The sequence below is a fragment of the Mya arenaria genome, chromosome 4 (assembly GCF_026914265.1).
Source record: "Mya arenaria isolate MELC-2E11 chromosome 4, ASM2691426v1".
Classification (NCBI taxonomy): domain Eukaryota; kingdom Metazoa; phylum Mollusca; class Bivalvia; order Myida; family Myidae; genus Mya; species Mya arenaria.
This window is the reverse complement of record NC_069125.1, coordinates 58,190,541-58,206,835: the sequence shown is the minus strand read 5'-3', so window position 1 is coordinate 58,206,835 and position 16,295 is coordinate 58,190,541. Positions and strand designations below refer to the sequence as shown.

At 39.1% G+C, this 16,295-nt stretch overlaps 1 protein-coding gene across 2 annotated transcripts in view; it reads right to left on the bottom strand.

Annotated features, from left to right (window-relative positions):
• Positions 1 to 16,295, bottom strand: part of LOC128231943 (N-acetylglucosamine-1-phosphotransferase subunits alpha/beta-like) — a 40,245-nt gene that overhangs the window by 4,709 nt on the left and 19,241 nt on the right. For both annotated transcript variants that reach the window (XM_052945210.1, XM_052945211.1), the window contains 11 exons: positions 16,095 to 16,209; positions 14,755 to 14,963; positions 12,989 to 13,146; positions 11,120 to 11,259; positions 10,124 to 10,797; positions 7,543 to 7,739; positions 7,150 to 7,302; positions 6,792 to 6,858; positions 6,138 to 6,248; positions 5,746 to 5,831; positions 3,020 to 3,118 (listed from right to left, as the gene is read on the bottom strand). In XM_052945210.1, the coding sequence (XP_052801170.1) occupies positions 3,020 to 3,118; positions 5,746 to 5,831; positions 6,138 to 6,248; positions 6,792 to 6,858; positions 7,150 to 7,302; positions 7,543 to 7,739; positions 10,124 to 10,797; positions 11,120 to 11,259; positions 12,989 to 13,146; positions 14,755 to 14,963; positions 16,095 to 16,209 (2,009 nt within the window). The remainder of the gene's footprint in view (positions 1 to 3,019; positions 3,119 to 5,745; positions 5,832 to 6,137; positions 6,249 to 6,791; positions 6,859 to 7,149; positions 7,303 to 7,542; positions 7,740 to 10,123; positions 10,798 to 11,119; positions 11,260 to 12,988; positions 13,147 to 14,754; positions 14,964 to 16,094; positions 16,210 to 16,295) is intronic.

Below are 16,295 nucleotides of genomic sequence, written 5' to 3'. Positions count from 1 at the left end.
ATCATACCAATACCTAGAATACATTCTTGAAAGAACCTGCACTTTATTTTTAACAAAAGCAACAAGTGCAGTTTTCAATTAATGTAATGCAACAATATTATGTTATAATTGTTTGATAAAAATTAAACGTCTTTAAATTTGCTATATTTACCCCACAACTTTCATTCCTTAAATAAACTGCCTTTCGGCAATTGCGTTCATCAATCGATGAACGCAACATCTTCGGATATGTTCGGATCACAATTCATCGTATAACAATATACATGAAAACTATTGATCTTTTTAGTGCTTGTATTGTGTCAGCAGGTTCCGTAAAATATAAATCAATATTTAAGAAAGAGCTAAGTTATTATATCTTCAACGTTTTGTTGCCAAAAGTGTTTCAATTTTACGTTTAAAAGTGATTTCAAGTGGTTGATCTTTTCCCGCGTTATTGTGACGTCATTTGAAAAAAATGTTTCCGGTAACAGTCGGGTCATCCTATTTACAGAATGGGTAAGAAAGGATAACTGAAAGGTAATCCGAAATAAAATGAAGTATTTTTTAACGTTTCTTGAATAAAATTATGAACTATTGGTGTAAATATAAGGAATGAATCGCGGGGTTGATGTCATTATCGGGGATATGAACGCAATTGGGCTGGTCAAAGTACGCGTGGAGTCCTTCGGACTCCACACACTTAGACCAGCCCAATTGCGTTCATACCCTGATAATGACATAAACCCCGCAATTCATTCCTTAAATGATCATATTATGGTGCATTCAAAACATTATGGTGATAGACCTTCGTGGACTCAAACCATTATGGCATACCACCATTGTGCAATTAAAACATTATAGCTATTCACCATCGTGCACTCAAAACATTATGGCGATTCAACATTGTGCACTCAAAACATTATGGCGATAGACCATCATGCACTCAAAACATTATGGCGATTCACCATCATGCACTCAAAACATAATGGCAATCCACCATTGTGCACTCAAAACATAATGGCAATCCACCATTGTGCACTCAAAACATTATGGTGATCCACCATTGTGCACTCAAAACATTATGGTGATTCACCATCATACACTCAAAACATAATGGCAATCCACCATTGTGCACTCAAAACATTATGGCGCTCCATCATTGTGCACTTAAAACATTATGGCACTCCATCATTGTGCACTCAAAACATTATGGCAATCCACCATTGTGCACTCAAAACATTATGGCGATCCACCATCATGCACTCAAAACATTATGGTGATCCACCATTGTGCACTCAAAACATTATGGTGATCCACCATTGTGCACTCAAAACATTATGGTGATCCACCATTGTGCACTCAAAACATTATGGTGATCCACCATTGTGCACTCAAAACATTATGGTGATTCACCATTGTGCACTCAAAACATTATGGTGATCCACCATTGTGCACTCAAAACATTATGGTGATCCACCATTGTGCACTCAAAACATTATGGTGATCCACCATTGTGCACTCAAAACATTATGGTGATCCACCATTGTGCACTCAAAACATTATGTTGATTCACCATTGTGCACTCAAAACATTATGGTGATTCAACATCTTACACTCAAAACATTATGGTGATAGACCATTGTGCACTCAAAACATTATGGTGATCCACCATCATGCACTCAAAACATTATGGCGATTCACCATCATGCACTCAAAACATAATGGCAATCCACCATTGTGCACTCAAAACATAATGGCAATCCACCATTGTGCACTCAAAACATTATGGTGATCCACCATTGTGCACTCAAAACATTATGGCGATTCACCATTGTGCACTCAAAACATTATGGTGATAGACCATCGTGCACTCAAAACATTATGGTGATCCACCATTGTGCACTCAAAACATTATGGTGATCCACCATTGCACACTCAAAACATTATGGTGATCGACCATTGTGCACTCAAAACATTATGGTGATCGACCATTGTGCACTCAAAACATTATGGTGATCCACCATCATGCACTCAAAACATTATGGTGATCCACCATTGCGCACTCAAAACATTATGGTGATAGACCATCTTGCACTCAAAACATTTTGGCGATTCATCAATGTGCACTCAAAACATTATGCTGATCCACCATCGTGCACTCAAAACATTATGGCGATCCACCATTGTGCACTCAAAACATTATGGTGATCCACCATCGTGCACTCAAAACATTATGGTGATCCACCATTGCGCACTCAAAACAATATGGTGATAGACCATCTTGCACTCAAAACATTTTGGCGATTCATCAATGTGCACTCAAAACATTATGCTGATCCACCATCGTGCACTCAAAACATTATGGTGATCGACCATTGTGCACTCAAAACATTATGGCGATCCACCATTGTGCACTCAAAACATTATGGTGATCCACCATTGCGCACTCAAAACATTATGGTGATCGACCATTGTGCACTCAAAACATTATGGCGATCCACCATTGTGCACTCAAAACATTATGGTGATCCACCATTGCGCACTCAAAACAATATGGTGATAGACCATCGTGCACTCAAAACATTATGGCGATCCACCATTGTGCACTCAAAACATAATGATGATTCACCATAGTGCACTCAAAACATTATGGAGATCCACCATTGTGCACTCAAAACATTATGGCGATCCACCATCGTGCACTCAAAACATTATGGCGATCCACCATAGTGCACTCAAAACATTATGGAGATCCGCCATCGTGCACTCAAAACATTATGGCGATCCACCATCGTGCACTCAAAACATTATGGCGATCGGCCATCCTGCACTCAAAACATTATGGCGATCGGCCATAGTGCACTCAAAACATTATGGCGATCGGCCATCCTGCACTCAAAACATTATGGCGATCGGCCATAGTGCACTCAAAACATTATGGAGATCGGCCATCCTGCACTCAAAACATTATGGTAAACACCCTCGTACCCCCTCCACTCAAAAAAATCTTTGAGGCGTAAGAAAGTGTATAATGTCATACTTTGGGTTTTTCCTAACATCGTCTAGCTGGCCGACCACAGAGGAGACATTGGTTTTGATCATCTTGAAGGCAATCTCAGAATCATCTACTTCCACATGCCTGAAACAATAGGATATCTTATGTGTATGTAAGTGTTGAATGCCTGAAAAATGTTTTAGTGGGAAGCAAAAAAAAATTAACATCAACATTTTATTATACAATCTAAACTGAAGACCTGATGTTGTCATGTTAAGTTTTGTTTGATAATTGAGCAGATATGTATGTTCTTTCATGGTAATGTAAATATATGTATGGGCCAGAAGTCTAAGTACACAACAAGAGATGTTTGTCAAACATTATGCCGCCCCTGAGCGCCATGTTGTCAGGATTATATGGACAATTGAATGAAATATGCATGGACCGAAATGACAGCTGATTTGTTGCCGTTAAGGCAGTTTTAAGATTATGACCATTAAAGTGTGAGGATAGAGTGTGTTATGACCATGACCTTTGACTCTATGAACTCAAAATCCAGAGTCATCAGCTGGTCACCAGAAACCTAAATGTCATGTTTGAGGGCCATGGGTGCAGGCATTGTCAAGTTATCACTCAGACAACCTTTTATCATTCAAGGTCACTGTGACCTTGTCGTTTGGCCCAATGACCGTAAAATCAATAGAGACCATCTTCTGGCCAGACCCAACCTCCAAGTCAAGTTTGAGGGCCATGGGTGCAGGCATTGTCGAGTTATCACTCGGATAACCTTTTACCATTAAAGGTCACTGTGACCTTGACCTTTGGCCCAATGACCCCTAAAATCAATAGGGACCATCTTCTGGCCAGGCCCAACCTCCAAGTCAAGTTTGAGGGACATGGGTGCAGGCATTGTCGAGTTATCACTCGGACAACCTTTTACCATTCCAGGTCACTGTGACCTTGACCTTTGGCCAGATGACCCCCAAAAACCATAGGGGTTATCTCCTGGTCAGGCCAATTCTCCAAGTCAAGTTTGAGGGCCATGGGTGCAGGCATTGTCGAGTTATCAATCGGACAACCTTTTACCATTCAAGGTACATGTGACCTTGGCCTTTGGTCCAATGACCCCCAAAAACAATAGGGGTCATCTACTGGTCAGGCCCAACCTCCAAGTCAAGTTTGAGGGCCATGGGTGCAGGCATTGTCAAGAAATCACTTGGACAACCTTTTACCATTCAGTTCACTGTGACCTTGACCTTCGGCCTGATGACCCCCCAAAACATAAGGGGTCATGTACTGGTCAGGCCCAATCTCCAAGTCAAGTTTGAGGGCCATGGGTGCAGGCATTGTCAAGTTATCACACGGAAAACCTCTAACCATTCAAGGTGACTGTGACCTTGTCCTTTGGCCAGATGACTCCAAAAAACAATAGGGGTCATGTACTGGTCAGGCCCAATCTCCAAGTCAAGTTTGAGGGCCATGGGTGCAGGCATTGTCAAGTTATCTCATGAAAAACCTCTAACCATTCAAGGTGACTGTGACCTTGACCTTTGACCAGATGACCCCAAAAAACAAAAGGGGTCATGAACTGGTCAGGCCCAATCTCCAAGTCAAGTTTGGGGGCCATGGGTGCAGGCATTGTCAAGTTATCACACGGAAAACCTCTAACCATTCAAGGTCACTGTGACCTTGACCTTTGGCCAGATGACCCCCAAAAACAATATGGGTCTTCTACTGGTCAGGCCCAACCTCCAATTCAATTATGAGGGCCATGGGTGCAGGCATTGTCGAGTTATCACTCGGACAACCTTTTACCATTCAAGGTCACTGTGACCTTGACCTTTGGCCCGATGACCCTCAAAAACAATAGGGGTCATCTACTGGTCAGGCCCAACCTCCAATTCAATTATGCGGGCCATGGGTGCAGGCATTGTTGAGTTATCACTCGGACAACCTTTTACCATACAAGGTCACTGTGACCTTGACCTTTGGCCCGATGATCCCCCAAAACAATAGGGGTCATCTACTGGTCAGGCCCAACCTCCAATTAAATTATGCGGGCCATGGGTGCAGGCATTGTTGAGTTATCACTCGGACAACCTTTTACCATTCAAGGTCACTGTGAACTTGACCTTTGACCCAATGAGCCCCAAAAACAATAGGGGTCAGCTACTGGTCAGGCCCAACCTCCAAGTCAAGTTTGAGGGCCATGGGTGCAGGCATTGTCATGTTATCACTTGGACAACCTTTTATCATTCAAGGTCACTGTGACCTTGACCTTCGGCCTGATGACCCCCTTAAACAATAGGGGTCATGTACTGGTCAGGCCCAATTTCCATGTCAAGTTTGAGGGCCATGGGTGCAGGCATTGTCGAGTTATCACTCTGACAAGCTTTAAAATTATTTTACCATTAAAGGTCACTGTGACCTTGACCTTTGACCTGATGACCCCCAAAATCAATAGGGGTCATTTACTGGTCAGGCCCAACCTTCATGTGAAGTTTGATGACCATACATCCAGGAATTGTTGAGTTATCACTCGGACAAGCTTTGGTCTACCGACGGACCGACCAACCAACCGACCGACATGCCTGTGCAAAGCAATATACCCCTCTTCTTCGAAGGGGGGCATAATAAACTATTGAATGGCAATAGACAAACTAAAAGTTATTATTTTGATATATCATAAGACCTTAAATAAGCTGCTTGACATTTTCTTCATGATAAATTTATTGATTACTGGTGTATTTTAGTCAGAAGAAAATATATACCTGTACTTGTTTTTTGGCGGAAATTTCGCCAAGACAAGTTTGCGCACCTCGTGACAGTTGATGAACAAGTTTCTGGTCACCTGGGGCTGTGTGGTGGACAAAATAATTGGTTTCAAAACAGATTTGGGTTCTGTGGGATAAAATGAATACAGTCAAACAATTCATACTTTTTTTTATTTATCTTTGGTCCCCACTCCCGCTTTACCAGATGTCTCCCCCAGAAGCCTGATATCATCCCATTAAATCATAAGGCAACCACCTGTTTCATTAGCAAAATCCAGCAGACACAATACTGCTAAGGATCCTTTCACAAGGTCATTATTATCGTCTTCTATTCAATTCCACGAACAAAAATATTAGTCTCCAAGTCTCATCCAGAATTCATGTCTTACCATTTGTTTTTCGTAGTAACTTTCAAGGTCGGAAATGCCAGGTTGTGTCTGTTGCTCCGAGGTCAGGGACTTGGAGCAGTTAACAAACATTAACTCCAGGCTTGTAAGTGTCTGAAAGATGAATTGTGCACATGAAATTCATTGCAACATATCAATGGTGCTTGATGATGCTTTCTTGTATCAATACCCGGTATATCATCAACATAAAACCCATGTGATTGGATGACAATGCTCTTTTTCACTCAGGGGGCCTCAGGCCTATTGCCTAACTCAACAATTAAGCCATAGTGATGAAGATATGCATTTTCATTGGTAACATAATTAGGTTTTATGTACTATATCTTTAATCCTTTTTTTCTTCAATGCAAATGAGTCACCTGTTGGGAGTCCATGCCCATTATTTATCCAGCAGAGGTCACCAAGACATTCACCTTTCACATACTTACCCCAAATTAGTGTCAATGACCAATTTACATAAAAAGTTTGAAGACTATGTGTCGTACCCCTCAGACAACCTATTAAAGCTAAAAACTGGATGTCTGTTGTGGTTCCAACAATTGCAAATTTCAATATCGAAATGTTCCTCAAAACATTTTTTCAATAAAACAGGATTGTACAACATTTAACTCAACATAAAACTCAAATGCTAAATACCTGCAAATCAAGTGGTAGATCATACAATCTTGTAGCAAGTGTCCTGATTTCTCTGTCAGACAAAATCCTGAAATGAATTATTGGTAGATTAAACATAGCATCACTGTTTGTGCTGGTACGTGATCAGATCCATATACACCATAAAAAACAATTAACCTAAGCGCTTGCAATATTGCAAGGATGATTCTATTTCTGTATTTGATTAAATTGCCAAGGTTATGTAATACAAAACTGCTAAAGGGTAAAGAGGTAAAAACAATGTTAAACTTTCCAAAGATTTACTTTCAGGCTTTGATCATGGGACAAATTGACCTTTATCATAGAAATAATTTGTATGTATATTAATTCCCTCTACTACCTGGATTTGTCAGTGTCCATCTCATCGAAGACCTGTGCAGCCGTCACATTCTCCTTGACTCCCATCAGGTAGTAGAAGTAGGAGAAGGCAAACTGCATGTCCTTCGAGTGGCGTACCTGATGGGATGATGTGGCCTCCCACTCTGCTGGAAACCTGAAAAACAAAGTGATTTCAGTTTCAATAGCATTATGTATAAGCCTTGACAGATTTTTTCTCCTCTGAAGCCTCAAATGGACACGTCCGTTCAATATTTCTTATCTTTAAATAAAAGAAGCTTTATTAAACCAAGGGCCTGACACAGTTCATTGTTATATTGTTCCATTTATATTTGCTTTATGAAATCTTTGAAGCATGTGCATATTCAATATCAGCCATGCTAATGAATGTCCTTACCTTGCCTGTAATTCCGTCATAATGTTCCTATCTATCATGTGGGGCATATGACCTGGGACTTTGCGCGCCCCGTAACCAAACGCCTTGTTGTACAGGGTGTTCACATGACGCAGAGAGTCACCAAATGTATCCAGTAACACACGGCCTCGCACATGGTTGGTTTCATAGCTTGCCATGCTCTCTTGCTGTTCTAGCCTCTGAAATTGGACAAGAGGCACATCAGTGCCTGTGCTCCACTGGCCAAAAGGTTCAAGCAAAGACCACCTAACGAACATTTTCGTCAAGTTTCATAGAAATACAATCATCAATTTTTGAGGAGAAGTTATTTAAAAAAAAAATTTACTTTAATAGCTCTGGCTGCCATGTTGTGCAGTGGACCGAAATAATTTGGGCAATTTGAGTAAAGGAGCACCAAACAAACATTTCTGTCAAGTTTTATCGTATAAAGTTTTTTTTATTTTTTAGCTCTGGCAGCCATGGTGTGCAGTGGACTGGAACCATTTAACAAATTTTGGTTAATGACCACCCAAGGAACATTTCTGTCAAGTTTCATCAAAATCTGATCATCGGTTAACATTTAATCTGAATAGATTATGAAGCAAATATCTAACCTGAACAAGAACTGACGAGATAGAATCGACTTGGTGTTTCACTTACACTTTTCGGCCATTTAAGTTACTAACAATAGCTGTTTCATAAACTTTCAGAATGTCACTTAAACGAAAATTAATGTTCAGTCTATATATACTTTCCTATGTATAAATGTAAGGTTTTTAAATTGATCTTTTTGTGAGAACTTTATGCTTATATGTTTACTCATAATTATTATTGTTTAAAAATTATTTAAAGATGCTATACGTGAAAAATTAAGACATTATTTTTTTTTCTATTAAAGGGAGGTAATTCAGTAGTAAATTGCAATCAAAGCTATTAAAGCATGGCATTTCTTTTCTAACCATGTTGATATTATTACAGTCTATTCAAGCAAGATGCCTTTTGTTTTTACATAGTACCCATAGGTTCTGAAAAACAAGGAGCACTATTCCCAACAGAAGGATGTCACTCCCTATCACTGCATGAGCATCATAATAAAGAAATGTTTACTCAAACTGCAAGCTGCTCAATTGAAATAGGTATTTACCTCAAGCATACAGTTTTATAATGTGGCAAAATAGTCGGACTACTAGATTGTCATTCGGACTAGTAAAATATGCCATTATGCTAGTCCAACTGGCTAGTAGGTTAAAATGTTTTTCGTGAAGACTGCGGACGAGAAGTCCTTAAAGGTTTTTCTATTTTTAACTCTCGCAGCCATGTTGTGCAGCGGACCGGAACCATTTGGGCAATTTTGGTTAAAGGGCATCCCGATGAACATTTATGTAAAGTTTCATCAAAATCTGATAATCGGTTTCTGAGAAGATGTAGTTTAACGTTTTTTTTCTATTCTTAGCTCTGGTGCCCATGTTGTGCAGCAGACCAGAACTATTTGGGCTATTTTGGTTAAGGACTACCCAAGTAACATTTCTGTCAAGTTTCATTGCAATACGATCATCGGTTTCTGAGGAGAAGTCGTTTAAAGGTTTTTCTATTTTTACCTCTGGGGGCCATCTTGTGCAGTGGACCGAAACCATTGAAGCAAATTTGATAAAGGACCATCCAAGGAACATTTCTCTTAAGTTTCATCAAAATCTGATCATCGGTTTCTGAGAAGATGTTCTTTAAAGGTTTTTCTATTTTTTTGCCCTGGCAGCCATGTTGTGCAGCGGACCGGAAACATTTGAGCAATTTTGGTTAAGGACCACCCAAGGAACAATTCTGTCAAGTTTCATCAAAATCTGCCTATCCGTTTCAGAGGAGATGTCGTTTAAAGATTTTGCTATTTTTAGCTGTGGCGGCCATATTGTGCAATGGACCAGAACCATTTGAGCAATTTTAATAAAGGACCACCCAAGGAACATTACTGTCAAGTTTCATCAAAATCTGCCGAACCGTTTCAGAGGAGATGTCGTTTAAAGATTTTGCTATTTTTAGCTCTGGCGGCCATATTGTGCAATGGACCGGAACCATTTGAGCAATTTTGGTAAAGGACCACCAAAGGAACATTCCTGTGAAGTTTTGTCAAAATCCGCTTATCAGTTTCAGAGGAGATGTCGTTTAAAGTAAAAGTTTACGCACGCACGCACGCACGCACTCACGACGGACAATCTGTGACGACATAAGCTCCATGGCCTTCGGCCAGTGGAGCTAAAAACCATTAAAAATACTTAATACTCAATCAGGTTAACATGCGCTTACTAGCAAGACCTAAAAAGGGTTTTAACCACAAGCGTATTATATGAAAGCTTGATAAATTGATGCAACTTATCATTGTACTGGTATAGTCAAAATAAGAGGCAAAAGAAAATATCAATTCTGTTACTTGAGTTAATGTTTTAAATTTTTTTTATTACAAATAAGGTCAAGTGTATCATGCATTTACAACATAAAACTTATTGCTAGTATCACATATTTTAATGCGAAGCATATGCACTAAAGTATTTGTATAAATAAATTTTGTTTTATATATCTAAATGTATTTTACCTGCTGTAAATCACGGAGTGCCCCTTTCTCCCAAGGCAGAAGTCTTACAGTGTCAGGCTGGATGTCGACGAATTCCACAAAACTATCCCCTACTCCCTCACTAGGGTCTCTTTGCATTCCATTGTTTTCAAGCTCCACCTCTTCACTTGCACTAATCACCACACTGTCATTCACCCAAGCCAAAAGTTTACGCCTTTTTCCACCTGCATTTGCATCCAATGCCTTTATCACCTTGTCTTTATCATCAACTACTTCATCATCATTGTTTTTCTTCTTTTCATCACTCTTTTCATCATTCACCAATGCTTGAGGGTCTTTTGCTTGTTTCTCCTCACTTTTCACATCTATAATATTTTCAAGTCTTTTTTTGGCACTAATTTTGTCCTTAACTGGAAAGTTTGGAGTATCTTCACTTGGTTTTTCAATGCCATGACCATTTTCTTCAGCCTGTTTTACAACACCAGCTTCCCTACTCTTCCCCTTTCTTCTATCATGAATGTCCCTAACGTTACTCCCCTGAGTTTTACGTTTCTCCACATTTCCCACCTCCTTTGAAAAGCCCTGGACTTGTTCAATCAGTTTGGCTTGAGCTGCTTCTGGCAATTTGAGAAATTCTTGGTAATCTAACCAAAGCAGTTTTACTCTTAGCCGGTACCCTATTTCAGTTAGTTCCTCTGAAAGAACACACAATAGAGTACAAAGTCATGTTTGTATTAATTACTGGTCAGTCATGTGAAAAGGGACAAACAGCTTTGACAACTGGTTCAATTAAAGAACATCATACAAAGGTGTATATTTTCAAAACTACATTCCCCCCCACACACACACCACACACACTCAGGACATGTAATACAGACAATGAAGTAAATTGTTAAGTATTTACCAGCAAACAAAATATTGTTAACCATGACTTAAATCATATATATGTTAGAAACAATTACATTAAGGGCATTTTAAAGTTGTTTTTTAAGGAAATGTCAATGACTTCCCACCCACCTTGTTGCAGCTCCTGCTGTAGCTGATCAAACTGTAGTTTAAGATGTGGAGGCCAGGCCACTGATGTCAGGTTAGCTGGAAGGCCCTCATACTTGACTGACAGGTCAGGACTTTTGGTGGGTAGCATAATAACTGGGCCTCTGGAAACATAACAGTAGCAGTGTCATCAAATATTGTAACTTTACAAGAAGCAGCTGATCAAACAGATATCTTAACTGTGGAGGCCAGGTTACTGAGGACAGGTATGCTGGCAAGGCCTCATATTTCAGAGACCAAGTGAGGGCTCTAAGAGGGCAGCAACACTATCTGACCTCTGCAAACAAAACACATGCAGTGTTATCAGTAATCTAGCTGGAGCTGATCACACAGCAGTACAAAATGTTGAGGCCAGGCCACTGATGACCAGTAAGATGATGCTGCCTCAAATTGACTGACAAGTCTGGACTCTTGGTTGATATCAACATAAAAGGCTCCACAGAAGCAGTGTTTCATGTATCAGTAATGTAACAAGGTGCAACTTATCAAGATGCAGTTAAACATGTTAAGGTCTGGTCAGCGATAAATGATTGGAAAACAGATGCTTCATGATTCATTGATAGTTACAATGGGCTTTTGGTTGGTAACATTTCTTGGCCTCAGAAAACACTAGAGCCATCACAGGAGAGATGTCAACCCCCGTATGCCATATTGACTCAAAAATGTATTTATAGTTTCAGGCTAAACAAAGAAAAAATATCATTTAAATTATGACAAAGAGAGATATGTGAGGCACTAATGTACCTCATGCTGATAATGCATACCAAATACCTCTCTTATAACATGGAAGTAGTTTCCTCTTGTAATTCCATTAATGCAACAGCACTAATGTGCCTCATGCTGATAATGTGTACCAAATATCTCTCTTATATCGAGGGAGTAGTTCCTTCTTGAAATTCGATTTCATTTCACCAATTTGTGAGGCACTGGTACACTACATGGTTATATTCAACAGCCTGCTTAAAATTTGAAAAGGGATGTAATTCTTAGACAACAAGGCCTTGACTCACACAAAATATTTCAGTCTTCATGGGGATAATGTGTACCAAGTATAAAAATTATCTCTGAAGCTGCAGACTGCAAGTTTGTTCTACCAACTCCAATATAGCCGAAAGCATTCAATTTAAATTAAAGGGCACATAACTCTTAGAAAATTTAACCTTAGCTCACAAAAGACCCTGGTAAACTTTATGGTGATAATGTGAACAAAGTATCAGAAAAATAACTGTTTATCTGTGGTAGTAGTAAACTCCATATTTCCATATTAAATGTACTATTCCAATTTAAAGGCACATGATTCTAAGACGACTACTGTAGGTTGTGGCTAATGAAAGATATGTCAGGCACAAGTACACTTTATGACCAAGAAAACAAAAATAAAATATCCTTTAAACTGTGGATATAGTTTGCTCCACAAACAAATAGCTGAAAGTTAAATTCAGGGGCATTGATACTCTTCATGGTGATATTCAGTGATCTTGAAATTCTTGGATTTGAGTCAGAGTCCAAGTCCAGACCCATGTGAGTTTGGTCAATGGTCACTTGGTCTAACAAGTAGTTTCCTCCGAGTACACACATTTCAACCATAGCTGAAGACCACAGGGCTGTTTCATAAAGAGTCCTAAGAGCCATTTCATACCTAGAATAGGTTTTAAATACTGCAATTAAATATCTCTTTTAGTATCACTCCATATCACTCGATCATTGATGAAACAGTCCCAACATTTTCAGATCAAGTATATATATAAACTAAATATCAATATCATACCCTTCATGAATATATATCTTTATTTCAACATCATTCAATAAAAGATAAATTAAATTAAAACCTACATTTGATCATCTGGAATATCGTGAAATTCTATTGTCTCCACTGTTGGCATGGGGACAGTTTTGTTGGATACCATGGAAATATTTTTCCCCACTACAGGTTTGACAGCAGCTACTGCTGTGGCCTGGGGCTTAGTGTCAACTTCCAATGTTAAGTTCAGCTGTAAATAAAAGGACAAATGTTGACAATTTTTCAACAAAATATTACAATTGATCAGGTCATGAGCAGGTTGGGTTGTGGAAACATTGTCCATACACAACAAATATAATATATCTTAAAACGGACACTCTTCCACAATTATCCTCAAAACTGTGTATGTTGTTTTTGCCTGTGACTGGGCAGAGGGGTCAAACTCCACTCCATTAAAATACAATACATTGATATCAGCTCAGATAAACAAACTATTACAGTCTCCCCAACAGTCTTGGCCGGGGAAATTATAGTGATTAAAAAGTAAAAAACAAGAGGCACATCAGTGCCTGTGCTCCACTGGCCAAAAGGTTCAAGCAAAGACCACCTAACGAACATTTTCGTCAAGTTTCATAGAAATACAATCATCAATTTTTGAGGAGAAGTTATTTAAAAAAATTTTTTACTTTAATAGCTCTGGCTGCCATGTTGTGCAGTGGACCGAAATGATTTGGGCAATTTGAGTAAAGGAGCACCAAACAAACATTTCTGTCAAGTTTTATCGAAAAAAGGTCATCAGTTTCGACGACAAGTCGTATAAAGTTTTTTTTATTTTTTAGCTCTGGCAGCCATGGTGTGCAGTGGACTGGAACCATTTAAAAATTTTTGGTTAATGACCACCCAAGGAACATTTCTGTCAAGTTTCATCAAAATCTGATCATCGGTTTCTGAGGAGAAGTGGTGTAAAGGTTTTTCCTATTTTTAGCTCTGGCTGCCATGTTGTGCAGCAGACCAGAACTGTTTGGGCTATTTTGGTTAAGGACTACCCAAGTAACATTTCTGTCAAGTTTCATTGCAATACGATCATCGGTTTCTGAGGAGAAGTCGTTTAAAGGTTTTTCTATTTTTACCTCTGGGGGCCATCTTGTGCAGTGGACCGAAACCATTGAAGCAAATTTGATAAAGGACCATCCAAGGAACATTTCTGTTAAGTTTCATCAAAATCTGATCATCGGTTTCTGAGAAGATGTTCTTTAAAGGTTTTTCTATTTTTTTGCCCTGGCAGCCATGTTGTGCAGCGGACCGGAACCATTTGAGCAATTTTGGTTAAGGACCACCCAAGGAACAATTCTGTCAAGTTTCATCAAAATCTGCCTATCCGTTTCAGAGGAGATGTCGTTTAAAGATTTTGCTATTTTTAGCTGTGGCGGCCATATTGTGAAATGGACCAGAACCATTTGAGCAATTTTAATAAAGGACCACCCAAGGAACATTACTGTCAAGTTTCATCAAAATCTGCCGAACCGTTTCAGAGGAGATGTCGTTTAAAGATTTTGCTATTTTTAGCTCTAGCGGCCATATTGTGCAATGGACCGGAACCATTTGAGCAATTTTGGTAAAGGACCACCAAAGGAACATTCCTGTGAAGTTTTGTCAAAATCCGCTTATCAGTTTCTGAGGAGATGTCGTTTAAAGTAAAAGTTTACGCACGCACGCACGCACTCACGACGGACAATCTGTGACGACATAAGCTCCATGGCCTTCGGCCAGTGGAGCTAAAAATCATTTTAAACATTTTGTATAGAAATAGCAATAAAATAGAAAAACACACTAAACAGACAACTGAAGAAGCCCTCACTTGTTTTGTCCTGTTATCTGACCCATATTCCAGTGTAAAGTTGATCTCTGTTTTACTCATATTGCTGTAGAGAACAATAGTGAGTACATGAAACTTCTTCGCCACAGCAATAGTTCGGATAATCTTGTTGTCATCATAAAATGCATCCTTTAGTGTGGTGTTCTTGTCTGGTAGAAGATGGGTAAGGTTGAAGTATCCATACCCCAAGCCTTCAAAGAATATAAAAAAGTTTCAATAAAGTTGGCTTTCTCGCAGATTGACTTTTAATATGATGATCGCCTTTCTGGTTTCAAAATTCAAAATTTTGTACAATGCAGAAACAGAGTTTCTAAATATCTTTTTAATATTCAATTTTGCACAGAAATATCTTATTTAACAAACTTTAATAAATAACACATTCTTGAGTGAAAAAGTGAATACATGTACCATGGTATAAGGTCTTAAACTTAAACCACTATTTACGATGACAGCTTTCTTATGTTAAAAATATTTCTTAACAAGAGTTTGCTTTTTCTGAAAAAGCGCTTGTTTCCCCTTGTGTGGTCTTAGTATGATGGACATGAAATCTGTACTTTTGAACTGGAGACAAACCAACAGTGACTTTGAATATTAGTCTATTCACCTGTAATCAATAGTGAACACCTACTACATAAGATAACTGATCTCAAAATCAATAGGGGTCAGCTACTAGTCATTATGAACTTGCATACCATGTATGAAGTTCCACTGCCCAAGCGTTCTTGAGTTATTGAACAGAAATCGTTGTTTTACCTCAAGGGTACCGGGACCTTGACCTTTGACCTGCTGATCTCAAAATCAATAGGGGTCATCTAGTCATGACCAACTGGCATAAAAAGTATGAGGTTCCTGGGTGTAAGTGTTCTTCAGTTATTAAGCGGAAAACATACTTCAGCTTTAGGTGACCCCTAACATAGTTTTTCACCTGAAGGTCACATAAACATTGACCTTTGACCTACTTATCTCAAAATCAATGGGGTCATCTTCTAGTCATTACCAACTCGCATATCAAGTATGAAGTTCCCGGACCCAAAAGATCATCAGTTATTGAGCATAAACTTTGTTTTTTCATCTCAAGGTCACAGTGACCTTAGACCTACTGTTATCAAAATCAACAGGGGTCAACTACTGGCCCTGACAAACCTGCATACTAAGTATAACGTTCCTGGGTTTAAGTGTTCTATAATTATTGAGCGGAAACAAAGTGTAATGTACAGACTGACTGATGGACGGACTGATGGATAGGGCAAAAACAAAACGTCTCCCAATAAATCTTTCGGAGGCCCTCCCACCAAAAGTTAAGATATACATATCAAACTGACCTGATGGTAGTGTGTAGCGGTGGATGTCAGGGTCCAGCATGATACCGTACATGTTCGTGTACTTGTCCGTACCACAGTCACCAGCATCATACCCACACTCAAGAACATTGCACGCCTTCAATAAAGCAAAAACGTTCTTGTATAGTTTAAAAGCACTGGAAACAGGTTTAGAATTCACAAATATTCCAGAAAATTCAAAAA